The sequence below is a fragment of the Capra hircus genome, chromosome 13, assembly GCF_001704415.2.
Source record: "Capra hircus breed San Clemente chromosome 13, ASM170441v1, whole genome shotgun sequence".
Classification (NCBI taxonomy): Eukaryota; Metazoa; Chordata; class Mammalia; order Artiodactyla; family Bovidae; genus Capra; species Capra hircus.
Window position 1 is genome coordinate 42197334 of NC_030820.1, and position 13823 is coordinate 42211156.

General features: G+C 46.9%; 1 protein-coding gene across 1 annotated transcript in view; it reads right to left on the reverse strand.

Annotated features, from left to right (window-relative positions):
- The window catches only part of ABHD12 (abhydrolase domain containing 12), a 52944-nt gene extending 44273 nt beyond the window's left edge, over positions 1–8671 (reverse strand). The window contains exon 1 of the mRNA XM_018057288.1: positions 8370–8671. Coding sequence (XP_017912777.1) covers positions 8370–8560 — 191 coding nt within the window. The 5' untranslated portion in view covers positions 8561–8671. The remainder of the gene's footprint in view (positions 1–8369) is intronic.

The following is a 13823-nucleotide window of genomic DNA, read 5'->3' on the forward strand; positions in this document are numbered from 1 at the left end:
GGACTCACTGGAAAAGACCCTGATGCTGGGAAAGACGGAAGGTGTGAGGAGAAGGCGATGGCAGAGGATGAGTCTGAGCAAGTTCCAGGAGATGGTGAAGGACAGGGAAGCCTGGCATGCTGCAGTCCATCAGGTAGCAAAGAGTCAGACACAACTGAGCGACTGAACAATAACAAAGCTCAGGACAACTCTCAAGTTTCAAGAACAAACCCTAAATTCCAGCATTCCTGAGTTGTGCTTGTATTTCTTTATTGACACTCCTTTGTCTTCATCTTTGCAAAATCACACTCCTCACACTGACACTCATCTACCCCCTCCTCTTTTTACCTTCTCAGGGCACTTCCTGGTAAACCAGGGCATACCTGGAAAACAGAATACACACAATTAAAACAAAGCCCACAAGCACCATCTCAAGACAAATTCTGCTAGAAATCTCTATTTGTGTATTAGCAAAACCTGAGGGGCAAGAATTCTGCTTATGAACCATATGATCACTGACGTTCCCCTCTGTTCATGTTGATCTTTTCTCTACCTCAAACCCAGCTTAACACTCTCCTCACTGGCCTGTGTGCGGAGTCCTCAGGTGGGGGGTGCAAGGGGAACTGCCCTCAGACCTCCCAGGACCAGGTCACACTCAACTGTACAGAACACAAACAGCAAGTCACAGCTGCAACGACTTCCCATGAAAACCATTTCTGTCATCCATTGTTGCAACACCACATGTTAAAAAAGTGAGTCTCTGCCAAGGAGACTGACAGTCTTGTTAATGAGACTTTAGCAAACATGGTAGGAAACATCTGATCACACCAAAGATAGAGAGCTAAGACTGGGTCCCGGTGGAAAGCTGAAAGAGAAACACCTGTGGTAGCTCCTCTCCCCTGGGCAGAGGGCTTTGCTCTTATTTCAGAGAAAACAGAAGCACCCAGAGAACTTCCAATGCTGTCCCACACAGCTAACCACCTCCCTGCAACTTCACAGCACCCTTGGGGATCCCTAACCTGTCTCTAGATCCCAGAGACATCATGCCACCAGCAGCTCTTTCATACTGGAGCTTCACCCTGCTTCTATAAGGGAGATTTTTATCCCCACATCACGAGGAAGAAATAAGCTCAGAAAGTTAAGCAATTTTCCCCAAGACACAAACCTAAGAACACTCATTTGAGACTATCAAACTTTCCTCCAAAATATCAAATGATACTAAGATGGGCACCAAGCCTAAAAAACAGGTCTTTCTACTAACCGGACATCTCGGGCGGGTTTCTGGGTATCACACTTCCTTGCGTCAGCAGCCTGACACTCCAGACACTGGCCCTCAGTTCAGGAAGAAACAAATCACCTGTCCACTCCCCATGTGGACACTCAAGTTCTATGGAATCATGTTAAGCATTTGACTTAATCTGTCAGTTTTCAAGATTGTATTACAGTTAAATTTTCCCTATAAACTGCATTTTGGAAGGAAAAGTGCTCTAGCGGGAGGAGGAAGAGGAAGACCTTGAGTCTGGAAAGGTGTCCCATCTCCACTGCTGTCAGCAGAACCCTGAGGCGATGACCCATCTAAGCCTCTCTCCAAGACTACCTCTATGATAAGTGTCTTCTGGAGCTCTTAATCACCTAAAAAGTAACTCCTGCATTTAAGCAGTCCATGCCCAACACCACTGCAGAAGAGAGGCACTCCCTTGAGAAGGGAGGGTACACACTGGCTGAAAGGAACTGGGAAGCAGGCAGAGATACAGGACTCAAGTCCTGTATCAGGGTCCTGAGTTCCAGGGCCCAGATAATCACGATGGTGTGATCACTCACCTAGAGCCAGACATCCTGGAACGTGAAGTCAAGTGGGCCTTAGAAAGCATCACTACGAACAAAGCTAGTGGAGGTGATGGAATTCCAGTTGAGCTGTTTCAAATCCTGAAAGATGATGCTGTGAAAGTGCTGCACTCAATATGCCAGCAAGTTTGGAAAACTCAGCAGTGGCCCCAGGACTGGAAAAGGTCAGTTTTCATTCCAATTCCTAAGAAAGGGAATGCCAAAGAATGCTCAAACTACTGCACAATTGCACTCATCTCACATGCTAGTAAAGTAATGCTTAAAATTCTCCAAGCCAGGCTTCAGCAATACTTGAACCATGAACTCCCTGATGTTCAAGCTGGTTCTAGAAAAGGCAGAGGAACCAGAGATCAACTTGCCAACATCCGCTGGATCATGGAAAAAGCAAGAGAGTTCCAGAAAAACATCTATTTCTGCTTTATTGACTATGCCAAAGCCTTGGACTGTGTGGATCACAATAAACTGTGGAAAATTCTGAAAGAGAGGGGAATACCAGACCACCTAACCTGCCTCTTGAGAAATCTGTATGCAGGTCAGGAAGCAACAGTTACAACTGGACATGGAACGACAGACTGGTTCCAAATAGGAAAAGGAGTACATCAAGGCTGTATATTGTCACCCTGCTTATTTAACTTATATGCAGAGTACATCATGAGAAATGCTGGGCTGGAAGAAACACAAGCTGGAATCAAGATGGCCGGGAGAAATATCAATAACCTCAGATATGCAGATGACACCACCCTTATGGCAGAAAGTGAAGAGGAGCTAAAAAGCCTCTTGATGAAAGTGAAAGAGGAGAGTGAAAAAGTTGGCTTAAAGCTCAACATTCAGAAAACGAAGATCATGGCATCTGCTCCCATCACTTCATGGGAAATAGATGGGGAAACAGTGGAAACAGTGTCAGACTTAATTTTTGGGGGCTCCAAAATCACTGCAGATGGTGACTGCAGCCATGAAATTAAAAGACGCTTACTCCTTGGAAGAAAAATTATGACCAACCTAGATAGTATATTCAAAAGCAGAGACATTACTTTGCCGACTAAGGTCTGTCTAGTCAAGGCTATGGTTTTTCCAGTGGTCATGTATGGATGTGAGAGTTGGACTGTGAAGAAGGCTGAGCGCCAAAGAATTGATGCTTTTGAACTGTGGTGTTGGAGAAGACTCTTGAGAGTCCCTTGGACTGCAGAGATCCAACCAGTCCATTCTGAAGGAGATCAACCCTGGGATTTCTTCGGAAGGAATGATGCTAAAGCTGAAGCTCCAGTACTTTGGTCACCTCCTGCGAAGAGTTGACTCATTGGAAAAAACTCTGATGCTAGGAGGGATTGGGGGCAGGAGGAGAAGGGGATGACCAAGGATGAGATGGCTGGATGGCATCACGGACTCGATGGACGTGAGTCTGAGTGAACTCCAGGAAATGGTGATAGACAGAGAGGCCTGGCGTTTTGCGATTCATGGGGTCACGAAGAGTCGGACATGACTGAGCGACTGGATTGAACTGAACTGAACTGAACTGAGTTTCAGGGCTGGAATGTGTCCCTGCTAAGATAAACCACAACTGGGAAGAGAGGGCCTCAGTTGGGAGCCCCACTTGAAGCACCATAATGTAGCCTCCCTGGCTGCTTGTCATGGTCCAGGAACAGACTCTACTCTGGGGAGCAGGAGGAGGAGAAGGTGGAGAAAAGTAGACTTAAAGTACAAAAGCTAGCTCTGAGAGCACTCTTATCTCCATATGTAAAGAAAAAGATACCAGGCAGAGAGGCTTGTCTGGTGAGCTCCCTATTCACCCTCAGGAAGATGAACCACTGGGCTTTCTGGGTTTCAGTAAAGCCTTCTGCAACCCTGCATGAAGTTCCTTCTTTTGGGTCAAGGAGGAACCAAGGGTGATGCCTGCATTCTTCTGTATTTACACACAAAGGTCATCAGATATTAAACCTCCCAGGCAGTCCTCTGATCTTGACTATCTGGCAGATTTGGCCTCTGAGTTGGCAGTGGGAGGACAGTCTAGTTCACTTACACACAGACCTATACATCTCACCGGGCTTCCCAGATGGCACTAGTGGTAAAGACCCCACCTGCCAATCCAGGAGACATAAGAGCCGCAGGTTTGATCCCTGGGTCGGGAAGATTCCCCTGGAGGAGGAAATGGCAACCCACTCCAGTACTCTTACCTGGAGAATCCCCTGGACATAGGAGCCTGGCGGGCTACAGACCATGGGATCACAAAGAGTCAGACACAACTGAGCACTCCTCTTGAGTCTTGATGCCTTTACTGAATAGCGCCAAGAACTCCAGGATTACAGAAGAGAAGATCAAAGGCCCACAGAATCCCTCATTTGCCTCCTCGTACCAGACATGCGCAAAGCAAAAGCAGTATCCAGTCCCTCCTTTCATAGTGCAGGGCTAACCTGTAAGCCAGATGCCTTCCAAAATGACCCTTTAGTCCAACTTAGTCCAAAACAAACCCAAAGGGAGCTACACTCAATATTTTGTAATAACCTAGAAGGGAAAAGAATCTGAAAAAGAATACATATATATATAACACATTGCAAACCAACTATACATCAATCAAAAAAAAAAAAACCCAAAAAAACCTGGTTTTACCTCTGAGGTGGTTGTCTTTATATAAATTACTCTAAAAAGTTTCTAAAAAGTTAAGAGGTTACGGACACACACCCAGCTACTCTTCAGGAAAGACTGGAAGATCTGGATGCCCTGGAGCCACATTCTTGCTGGGCAGTCACAGGAAAGAAAGCAGCTCTTGCTGCCCTCTTCAGAGAGAGAACGTTTCCTCCACTTCTCCACAGCCTCAGCACCATCCTGGGCTCCCAGAAAAATACACACAAAATATTTTTTAATTCAGGAGAAAATCCAAATTTTTCTGTGTGTGCACACATGTGCTAGAGCAAGAAAAAAGAGGGGAGGGCGTATAAATACCTAAAATAGCAAACAAGACTGGGGAAGAGCCCCAAGTCTAGAGGAAAAGCTAGATGTAACAGATGGTTTTCTATAGGCATATAAATCACCAAAACTGAGCCCAGAAACAGACTGCAAATCTAAGAAACTATGACAGTTATAAAAATGCTGTATTCTAAAAAAGCACCATGCTCAGGAAGTTTTACAGGTGAATTCTACCACAATTTAAAGAAAGAGATCATTTCAAAAGTACAATATTTAAACTGGCTAATGAGAAAGAGATAACTTTTAATAAAGCTATAAAAAACACTAAAACCACTTGGCAAAGATAGCATTAAAAAAAGAAAATTACAAACTAGTCATACAAATAACGGTGTAAAATTCCCTAGTAATAAATACAATCTGTCTACACAATAAGAGTTATTATTGATGATTCAATAATATAAAATGATGACTCAATAACATGAGATCTATTAGTACGACTCAGCATATTAACTGGTCAAGAGACAAAATTCATATGATCATTTCACAGATGCTAAAACAGCATTTAATATAATTTAACAACCATTTTTGATCTTTAAAAAAAAGACAAAACAGCAGCAACACACCCCCTAATAAAATAACTAACTTGGCATAAACACTAAAAGAATTCTCCTTAAAGTCAGGATAAGATAAGGATACTCAGTATCACCCCTATTATTCAAACTTGTTCTGGAAATACAATGTAATCAAAAAAGAGAAACAAAAGACATAAAAAGTAGAAAACAAAATGATTATTAATTTGCAGCTGATATGATAGCATACCTGGAAAATTCAGGAACTGCAAAAACTACTTGAAGCTAAGAGTATGTAAGTTGCTAGATACAGAATTAATAAATACAACTAGTAATAATGTGTAATATAAGAAAATAACAAGAGATTAACTAGGAATACACTTAAGAAATGTACAGGATTTTAAAACTGACTTAAAACAAACATTTCTTAGACAAGGAAATGGGCTTCCCTTGTAGCTCAGTCGGTAAAGAATCTGCCTGCAATGCAGGAGACCTGGGTTCAATCCCTGGGTTGGGAAGATCCCTGGAGAAGGAAATGGCAACCCACTCCAGTATCCTTTCCTGGAAAATCTCATGGACAGAGGAACCTGGTGGATTGCAGTCCATGGGGTTGCAAAGAGTCGGGCACAACTGAGCGACCAACACACAAGACAAGGAAATGTATATGTAGACTCACGCTCAGTTGCTCGGTTGTGTCTCTTTGCAACCCCATGTACTGCAGCTTTCCAGGCTCCTTTTGTCCATGGAATTTTCTAGGCAGGAATACTGGAGCGGGTTGCCATTTCCTACTCCAGGGGATCTTCCCCACCCACATCTCTTTATTTCCTTCATTGGCAGGCAGATTCTTTACCACCGCACCACTTGGGAAGCCCAGACAGGATACTAAGTAATGTTAAATTAATTACAAATAATAAATTGTTAGTTTTGATACAATTCAATAATAGTATTGGTGTTGTATATATTTCAAAATCCTTATTTGTTCAAGATACGCTGTGAAAATACTTATGGACAAAATCAGTTGTTTTAGAACAGTCTAGTCTCCCCACCATATCAAAAATGGAGGAGAGGAGGAAGAGATGATTCAAGACTGGCAAAACATGGAAAACTATTGAAATGAAGGGACGGGCTCAGGGAGGTTCGTTATACTGACTCCCCTACTTGTGTCTATTGAAAATGTGCACAATAGAAAGTTAAAAGAAATGTGCAAGGGGACACAAACAAAGATGGTTCAAGATGTAAATAATCCCAAAGATGTATAATAGGCTTACAAAAACATACAAAAACTGCTACCTAACCACTAAGAAAGGCAAATTAAAGTTACAAATCAGATTTCAATTTTCAGCAACCAAGTAGAAGAAGATCAAAATATTTGGTAAGATTCAATATTTGGGCGAGGAGACTGACACTACTGGAGGGTCTACCAATCGTACAAGTTCTTGGGAGGGCACTTTCAGTCATCAGCATACACCCCTAGGCTCAGCAATTCCACTTCTAGGAATCTATTCTGGATATTCATTCAACAAAATATTTTCTCCCACCTAAGATGTGCCTCTGAAGACAGAGGCCCCAAGAACAATGTCCCTGCTCTCACAGGGCTTCCATTCTCCTGTGGGAGACTATGCACAAAGCCAGTCAAGTGTGCAGGCAATCAAGGGGGATGAAGAAAAAAGAAAACAGAAAGCGCCGGTGGGGGCCCAATGGCTATTTTGGATGTGCTAGTCTGGGAAGGCCTCTCTGAAGAGGTGACAGCTGAGCAGAGACCAGGCTGAAGGAGAAAACTCAGGAGGAGAAGGTCCAGGGGAACGTTTCAGGCAACAGAGAAGGAACCATGGGGTAACTCACAAATTTGCCCTTCCGGCCCTCTGCTTTTCTTTTTATTCCAGTAACAGCCTTTTGTTTATTCAAAGGAAGTGGCACCACTAGAATGTCTCTCTTTGTCCTCAACTCAAAAATAAAAATAATCAGACTCTTTTAATACAGTAGATCTTTCAAGGGAGATTGCTTCCCCAAACATTACTGTGCATCACAATTTGTCTTCTTGAAAGGAAGAGCTTACAACCTAAGTGTTATGTCAAATCTGTTAATAAAAGTGCATTAAAACCAACTGTGCATTTTTAATGCACATAAACCTTTCCACAAAAGAGATTATCTTCACAAGAGATGCTGATCAGTTGCTAGATAATTTTACACAAAAACAAAAATTCTGTCGATCCTTGGACTTCCAGCAGGAAGGGGAACCACTGACTGAGATGTGTATATAGTTTAACTTCGTGATCTTTTAGGCAATGAAGGTAACATTTTTAGGGGCTCTCTGGATAAATATTTTACACTGCAGAGGTCTGTGTCAATTAAGGGCATTCCAGGGGATCCCAAAAGCAGTGACTCTTGCTACAATATCTGAGAACATTACATACTAACTTTTTCAGTCACCAAGAAACATCAAGACTTCAAAACTGTCATGAGTGATAAGTTCCACGAACAGCCAAATAGACACCAGCCTAGGGGAGGGTCCAGCCCGCGTGAAAAACGCTCCTCTCTCAACTGTGAGATGAATTCAACGTCAACGCGTTCATCTCCCCAAAGGGAGGCCGAAAACATCTTCCGGACCGGACAGCGCTTCCCAAGGGGCAGACTCGGGTGGACACATTTCACACACCAGAAGCCAGTGGCTCGCGATCGCCGGGCATCCACCTGCCCTCTGCCTTCGAGGGCGCAGCGCCCCGCGACCCCGCACCCCGCCGAGCCCTCAGCCTCCCCGAGAAGGCGGCGCACCCCCGCGCCTGCACACTGCGGACCCTCCACCGTCCCCAGAGGCCCCGCGGGCGCCGGTGAGCTGCCCACCCCGCAGGAGGGACGCTGGGTCCGCGCAGCGCGCGCGCTTCCCGGCCCCGCCGGGCATCCAGGGGCCCCCCATCCTCATAGGGAGGCGCTCTCCAGCCGGGCGCCAGAGGCGGGGGCCCGCAGGCCCGCTCGGGGAGGCATCCAGGGATGGACCGGCTCGGAGAGGCCGGCGGGGCGCGCGGGCGGGCAGCTCCGAAGGGGCGCGGGCCCCCGGCCGCCCCCGCCGCCCCTCACCTGCCCAGCGCCCGCTTCATGCCCGCGTCCGCGGCGCAGCGCGGCTCGGCCGGCCCCGGGCCCGCCAGGCACAGGTTCTGCTTCAAGCGGCAGTCGGCGTCCAGCGCCGCGGCGGCCGGGCCGGCGGAGGGCGAGCCCGAGGCGGCACGGCGTTCATGCTCCAGGGCGACAGGCTCGGTCCGCTTCCTCATTCCGTGGCCAGCACGGCCAGTCTCGCCCGCGCCGCCCGCCGCCGCCGAGGGGAGCCACCGCCAAGGGGAGCCGCCGCCGCCGCCGCCGCAGCCGCCGCCGCGAGCCCGCCGCCCTGACGTCCCTGCCGGCCGGCGGGCCCGCCCACAGTCCGGTCAGAGCTGGCCAATGAGCGTCGGGAAGCGGCCAACCCGCCCCGCCCTCCAAGGCCCGCCCCCTCCCGGTGCCTGCAGCCATCTTAGAGTCGGGCAGACGACGCCATGGCGGGCGTCACTGTCCGGGCGTGACGCCGCGGCGGGGCGGTGGAGTTGCGCTGCGTAGGGGTCGAGCTAGGTCCGAGCCCGGGCTCCCGGCTTCCCGCCCAGCTTAGCTACCTGAAACGGACCCTCCACTCCCGTCCCAGGCTCTCTGACTTCCCTCAAGAGTGGAAACCCCCGAAAGGGTCTTTTAAGGGTTTACACAACGAAAAGGGAAAGGTGACATCACAAGTCTGTCCTAATGATGATTTACAACTATTAAATTTTCCAACAAGGCCTTTAAAAAATATGAGATCAGGTAGGTTTGTTTTTTAATTTGAAATACACATGCATATATTGTTTTCTTTTGGGCCAAACATGAAAACCGAGCTGCTAAAAAAAGAGTATTAGATTTTTTATAAAGCAATTAGAACTAGTCGATGAGGGAAGAATCCGTTCACAAATTCCCAGTTGTGAAACACAAAGTAACAATTCAACGGATCCTAAAAACACAAAAGAAAGTAGTTTTATCTCTTAGTTTTATAACTGACTCTCTTTAATATGGCGTTTAGTTAGTGTTAATCGCTCAGTTTTTGTACAAATGAGCTACAACCATGTTACAAAGTAACTTGTAATTTCAAAATTTGTGCTAGTGAAAACTACTGCCAACTGATGATTTAAAATTAATTAGAACTGTCTTTAGAAATTCAATAGCTCCTTATATTGGCTTCCTAATGACACATAGAAACTGCAAAAAGAATTTCACTGACCATATTACTAAATATCACAACCAGCATTCATATTTGTCCAAACATATGTTTGGTGAATTCTTTAAAATAATGTAGAAGCATATACTGACAGACTGGGAATCCAGAAACTAAAGTGTAAAACAATTTTTACACTTTACAATTTTTTTCATCACTCACTAAATTCTTTTCAATCAATAGACAAAAAAGCTAGGAAGGGAGGACTAGAAAAATAGAGTAAGGGTTAGTGAGTCTTGGTATCAGGCCTAGCCCATCTAGTCCTCAACTCTTGGTTCACAGTTCAAGTATAAGTAATCTTTTCCAGGCTCTGATCTTATCCAGTGTCACCCCACAATAGTGACACCTACACTAGTATTTCTAGTCCACACCTCTTCATTGAACCCCACTCTCCTTGTCTCACTTATTCACTCTTATATCCTCTCCTGCTGCTGCTGCTGCTGCTAAGTCGCTTCAGTCGTGTCTGACTCCGTGCGACCCCATAGACGGCAGCCCACCAGGCTCCCCCGTCCCCGGGATTCTCCAGGCAAGAATACTGGAGTAGGTTGCCATTTCCTTCTCCAATGCATGAAAGTGAAACTGAAAGTGAGGTTGCTCAGTGGTGTCCGACTCTTAGCGACCCCATGGACTGCACCCTACCAGGCTTCTCCATCCATGGGATTTTCCAGGCAAGAGTACTGGAATGGGGTGCCATTGCCTTCTCCCTGATATCCTATAGGCACTTAAAATTATGTTCAAAGCTGAGCTCTCAGCTCTTCTCCCACCCTAACTCCGTCCATAACCTTTCCCACCTCCAGGATGCTAAGTCCACGATGCTTGCAGTTCCTCAGGCCAAAACCTTGGGATTCTACTTGATTCCTCCCTGCTCATGACATAGTAGGTCTATCACCAAGCCTGGTCAGCTCCCCTTTCAAAATCTATCCAGGGTAGACCATTTCTCACTACCTCCACCATGGGCCAAATTGCCATCATACCTCACCTGGATTATTTTATTTTTTCATTTTTTGCTGGGCTACATGGCATGCAGGACCCTAGTCCTCTGACCAGGGATCAGTCCCCTGCAGTGGAAGCTTGGAGTTTTAACCACTGAACCGCTAGGAAATTCCCTACTTTTAGAGGGGGGTGGATTATTTTAATAGCCTAAATGGTCTCTTGCCTCACTTCTGTCTACTTAATTCAGTGGCCACAAAGCTCTTTTAAAAACGCTAGATTCAGTTCTGTCACTTGTGTGCTCAGAATACTTCAGTGGGTCCCTACCTCAATGAAAATAAAACTGAAAAGCACGAAATGGGTCAAGGGCCCTACCTGACTTGGCCTCGGCCACCCACTCACCCAGCTCCAGCATCACTGCCTCCATGCTGCTACAGGGGCCCCCCAGGAAATGGGTGACATGTATATGAGTCAAATCCACATGGCAAACTCCCATTTACTTAAGGTCTGTGCCTTCTCTGAATGCTAACTTGAAACCTTCGGGCCCTCTCACTGTCACTTTTCAACTGTCCTGACTTACACTCTTCTTAGAGTAGCACTTTTCACGAATGTGTTTGTCATCGGTATGTCTGTATTTGCTGTTGCCCTCACTAGGTCTGAGACTCTGACAGCAAGGACTCTGCTGCTTTATCTTCAGTGTCTAGAACAGTGCTAAACAGGCACTTCATAAATACTTGCTGAAGGAATAATGAACCATCACAACCCCTCAGAGGTGGGTACTATTACCCCTCCCTCCCTAACACAAAGATAAAGAAGTCAGTCTCAGGCCTGGGGTCTGAAATTGAAAAGGTTAATGGCAAAGCTCCAATACTTGGCCACCTGATGAGAACAGTCAACTCATTGGAAAAGACCCTGATTCTGGGAAAGATTGAAGGTAAAAGGAAAAGAGGGCAGCAGAGGATGAGATGGCTGGACGGCATCACGGACTGAATGACCATGAACTTGGGCACTCTGAGAAATGGTGAGGGACAGAGAGACCTGGCATGCTGCAGTCCATGGGGTCGCAGAGTCGGACACGACTGAGCGAAGGAACAACAATAGGCCAAAGAAAAGATGTAGATACTGGTGTTCTTTAGATTACAGTCCTGGGGCTCCCAGAGTCAGTGCCGTCAGGTTTGAAGCGGTGACTGTTCTCAGCTGTTGCTTTGGTCTGGGCTCCAGATGCCAGTATGAACCGGACTGCAGAGACAGGTATGGCTTCACGCTCTTCATGGCCGCCATTCAGTGTGGCCACATGGATGTGGCCAGACTGCTCCTCGAAAAGCACAAGATAGAGAAATGGTTTGGTTCTGTCCCTTTGTTTATTCCTACAAGTTTTAGCCCAGGGGATAAACAGAAAACATGGTGATTCAGATGGTGGGTTCACATCTCAACTCTGCCACCTTCCCTGCTGTAGGCCTGCTTTACCTCTTTAAGCATCGGTGTTTCCATGTGTCAAACAGACAAGTTCACTTTTTCACAGGGTTGCTGTAAGGATAAAACAATGTAATGTACAGAGAGCAGTTAGCAAAATGTCTTCAGCACCCACAGGCAACCAGTCCCTCACTCCAGGGCTGCCGAGGGAAGCCACTGAGTTCAGGGACACAAACTTTCCCCTGATGGCAAGGAGTGAGACCCAGGATCTTCTGGCTCGCAGGAAGCATACTGGAAACCCTCAGTGTCAGTTTCCAACCAGAATGGAAGCTGTGTCAGCAGTTTTTCTTTCGTTACATCTTTCTGATGCATCATGATATTTTCTACTTACACAGAGAATTCACAAAATTTTGAAAATGTCTTCTGTATCATTTAAAGTCTCCTGTTTCTCATTTACTGACTTCTGCATTTTAGACAAGTCTCTCAAATCCTCCCCAATTGATTCTATTACTTTTAAAACCATTTTTTACCAAATCAGATTAAAAGGAAAAATGTTCAGATCCAGAATAGACAAAGTCATAGGAATGAATACAAGACTATGAAATCTGTGCAGCTGAAGGAACCAGAGTTTCTATCAGGGGCACCCGGCTCCCCTGTCTGTACTGTGGTGGGTGATGCCCTGAGCTGGGTCCTCTGTCCCCACCCGGCCCTGCACCTGGCCTGCCAATTTAGGTGATGTCCTTCGGCCCTCCTGTTCCTGATGCTTTCAGTTCAATGAGCGATCACTCCTGCCTTCCGGAAGCTGGTTTCCTGTCACCTCCAACAACCTGCTTCTGGGCTTTGCTCTGTTTCCTTTCCTGTCTCCGTCAGGCCATGACCTGTACGAGCTTCTGTCCCTGCTCCATCCTGCACAGCCACGTCTCACCCACTCTCATCCCACTGCCCCTGACCAACGAGTCCCTCCAGCCTTGACCCTCTGCTGCTGGCTGTACATTTTTGCATGGACATCCTAATCCGGCCCCACATCCAGCTCACTTAAAACCTAGCCTCCCCCTAATATAAAAAATTTAGATTTGGGCCCGAGGTCACGCCTTTATCCTCCCAAGCCCAGACTCCAGGGGCACTGAGTGGCTCACCAGCTTTTTGCTCTGTTCCACCATGACTTGCTGCCCCTGGCTATTCTTGCACCAGATGGGCACATAGTCGATCATCAGCTCCTCATAGGCTGAGGTGAAGAAGGCCTCCAGAGTGTTATACAGAGTGTGGCCCTAATGAAGCCGCCCTTCCCTTCAGCAAGGAGACAGCTGACTGTGAAGGGGGTTGACTTGAAGAGATTCAGCTTCTTTCTCAACTGGTATCTGGAAGGCACATCCTGAGGGCACAGGGTGGGCCTTCCTGGCCACGTAGGACTTGTGTCCCCCAGGCCCTGCCCCCATCTCTCTGATGACACCACAGGTCCCTGGCAGTGGTTCATCCAGGTGAGGAAAAAGGCTTAAAGGGTTGAGTGCTTCCAGGCCACGTGGGACTGGAAAGGGCTCCATTCAGCTTTCCAAAATCCACATCTAATAACCCAGGAGACAAAGTGGCTCACAACAGATACCACTCTTCCACAGTGTAGACAGGACTCCAGTAGGCCCCAGGGGGACCTTGACGCTCCCTGAAGCCTTCCTATCCCAGGGAACACAGCTCAGAGGCCCCAGGAGCCTGGGTCTAATGCCTGTTAGCTTTGTCCTTTCCCCTCCAGCTTCCAAGGAGAGTCTGATCTGAACGGGTCAACTAGGCCATTGGTGCCCGGGACTGCAGACACGTCATCTGACCCGTGCCTAAACTCCAGACACACGAGCCTGCCTCCCTGGGTGACAATGTATCTCTCTGGGGTAAAAGTATAAATCACTAAATCTTTTGTTATATTCCCTGCCTAT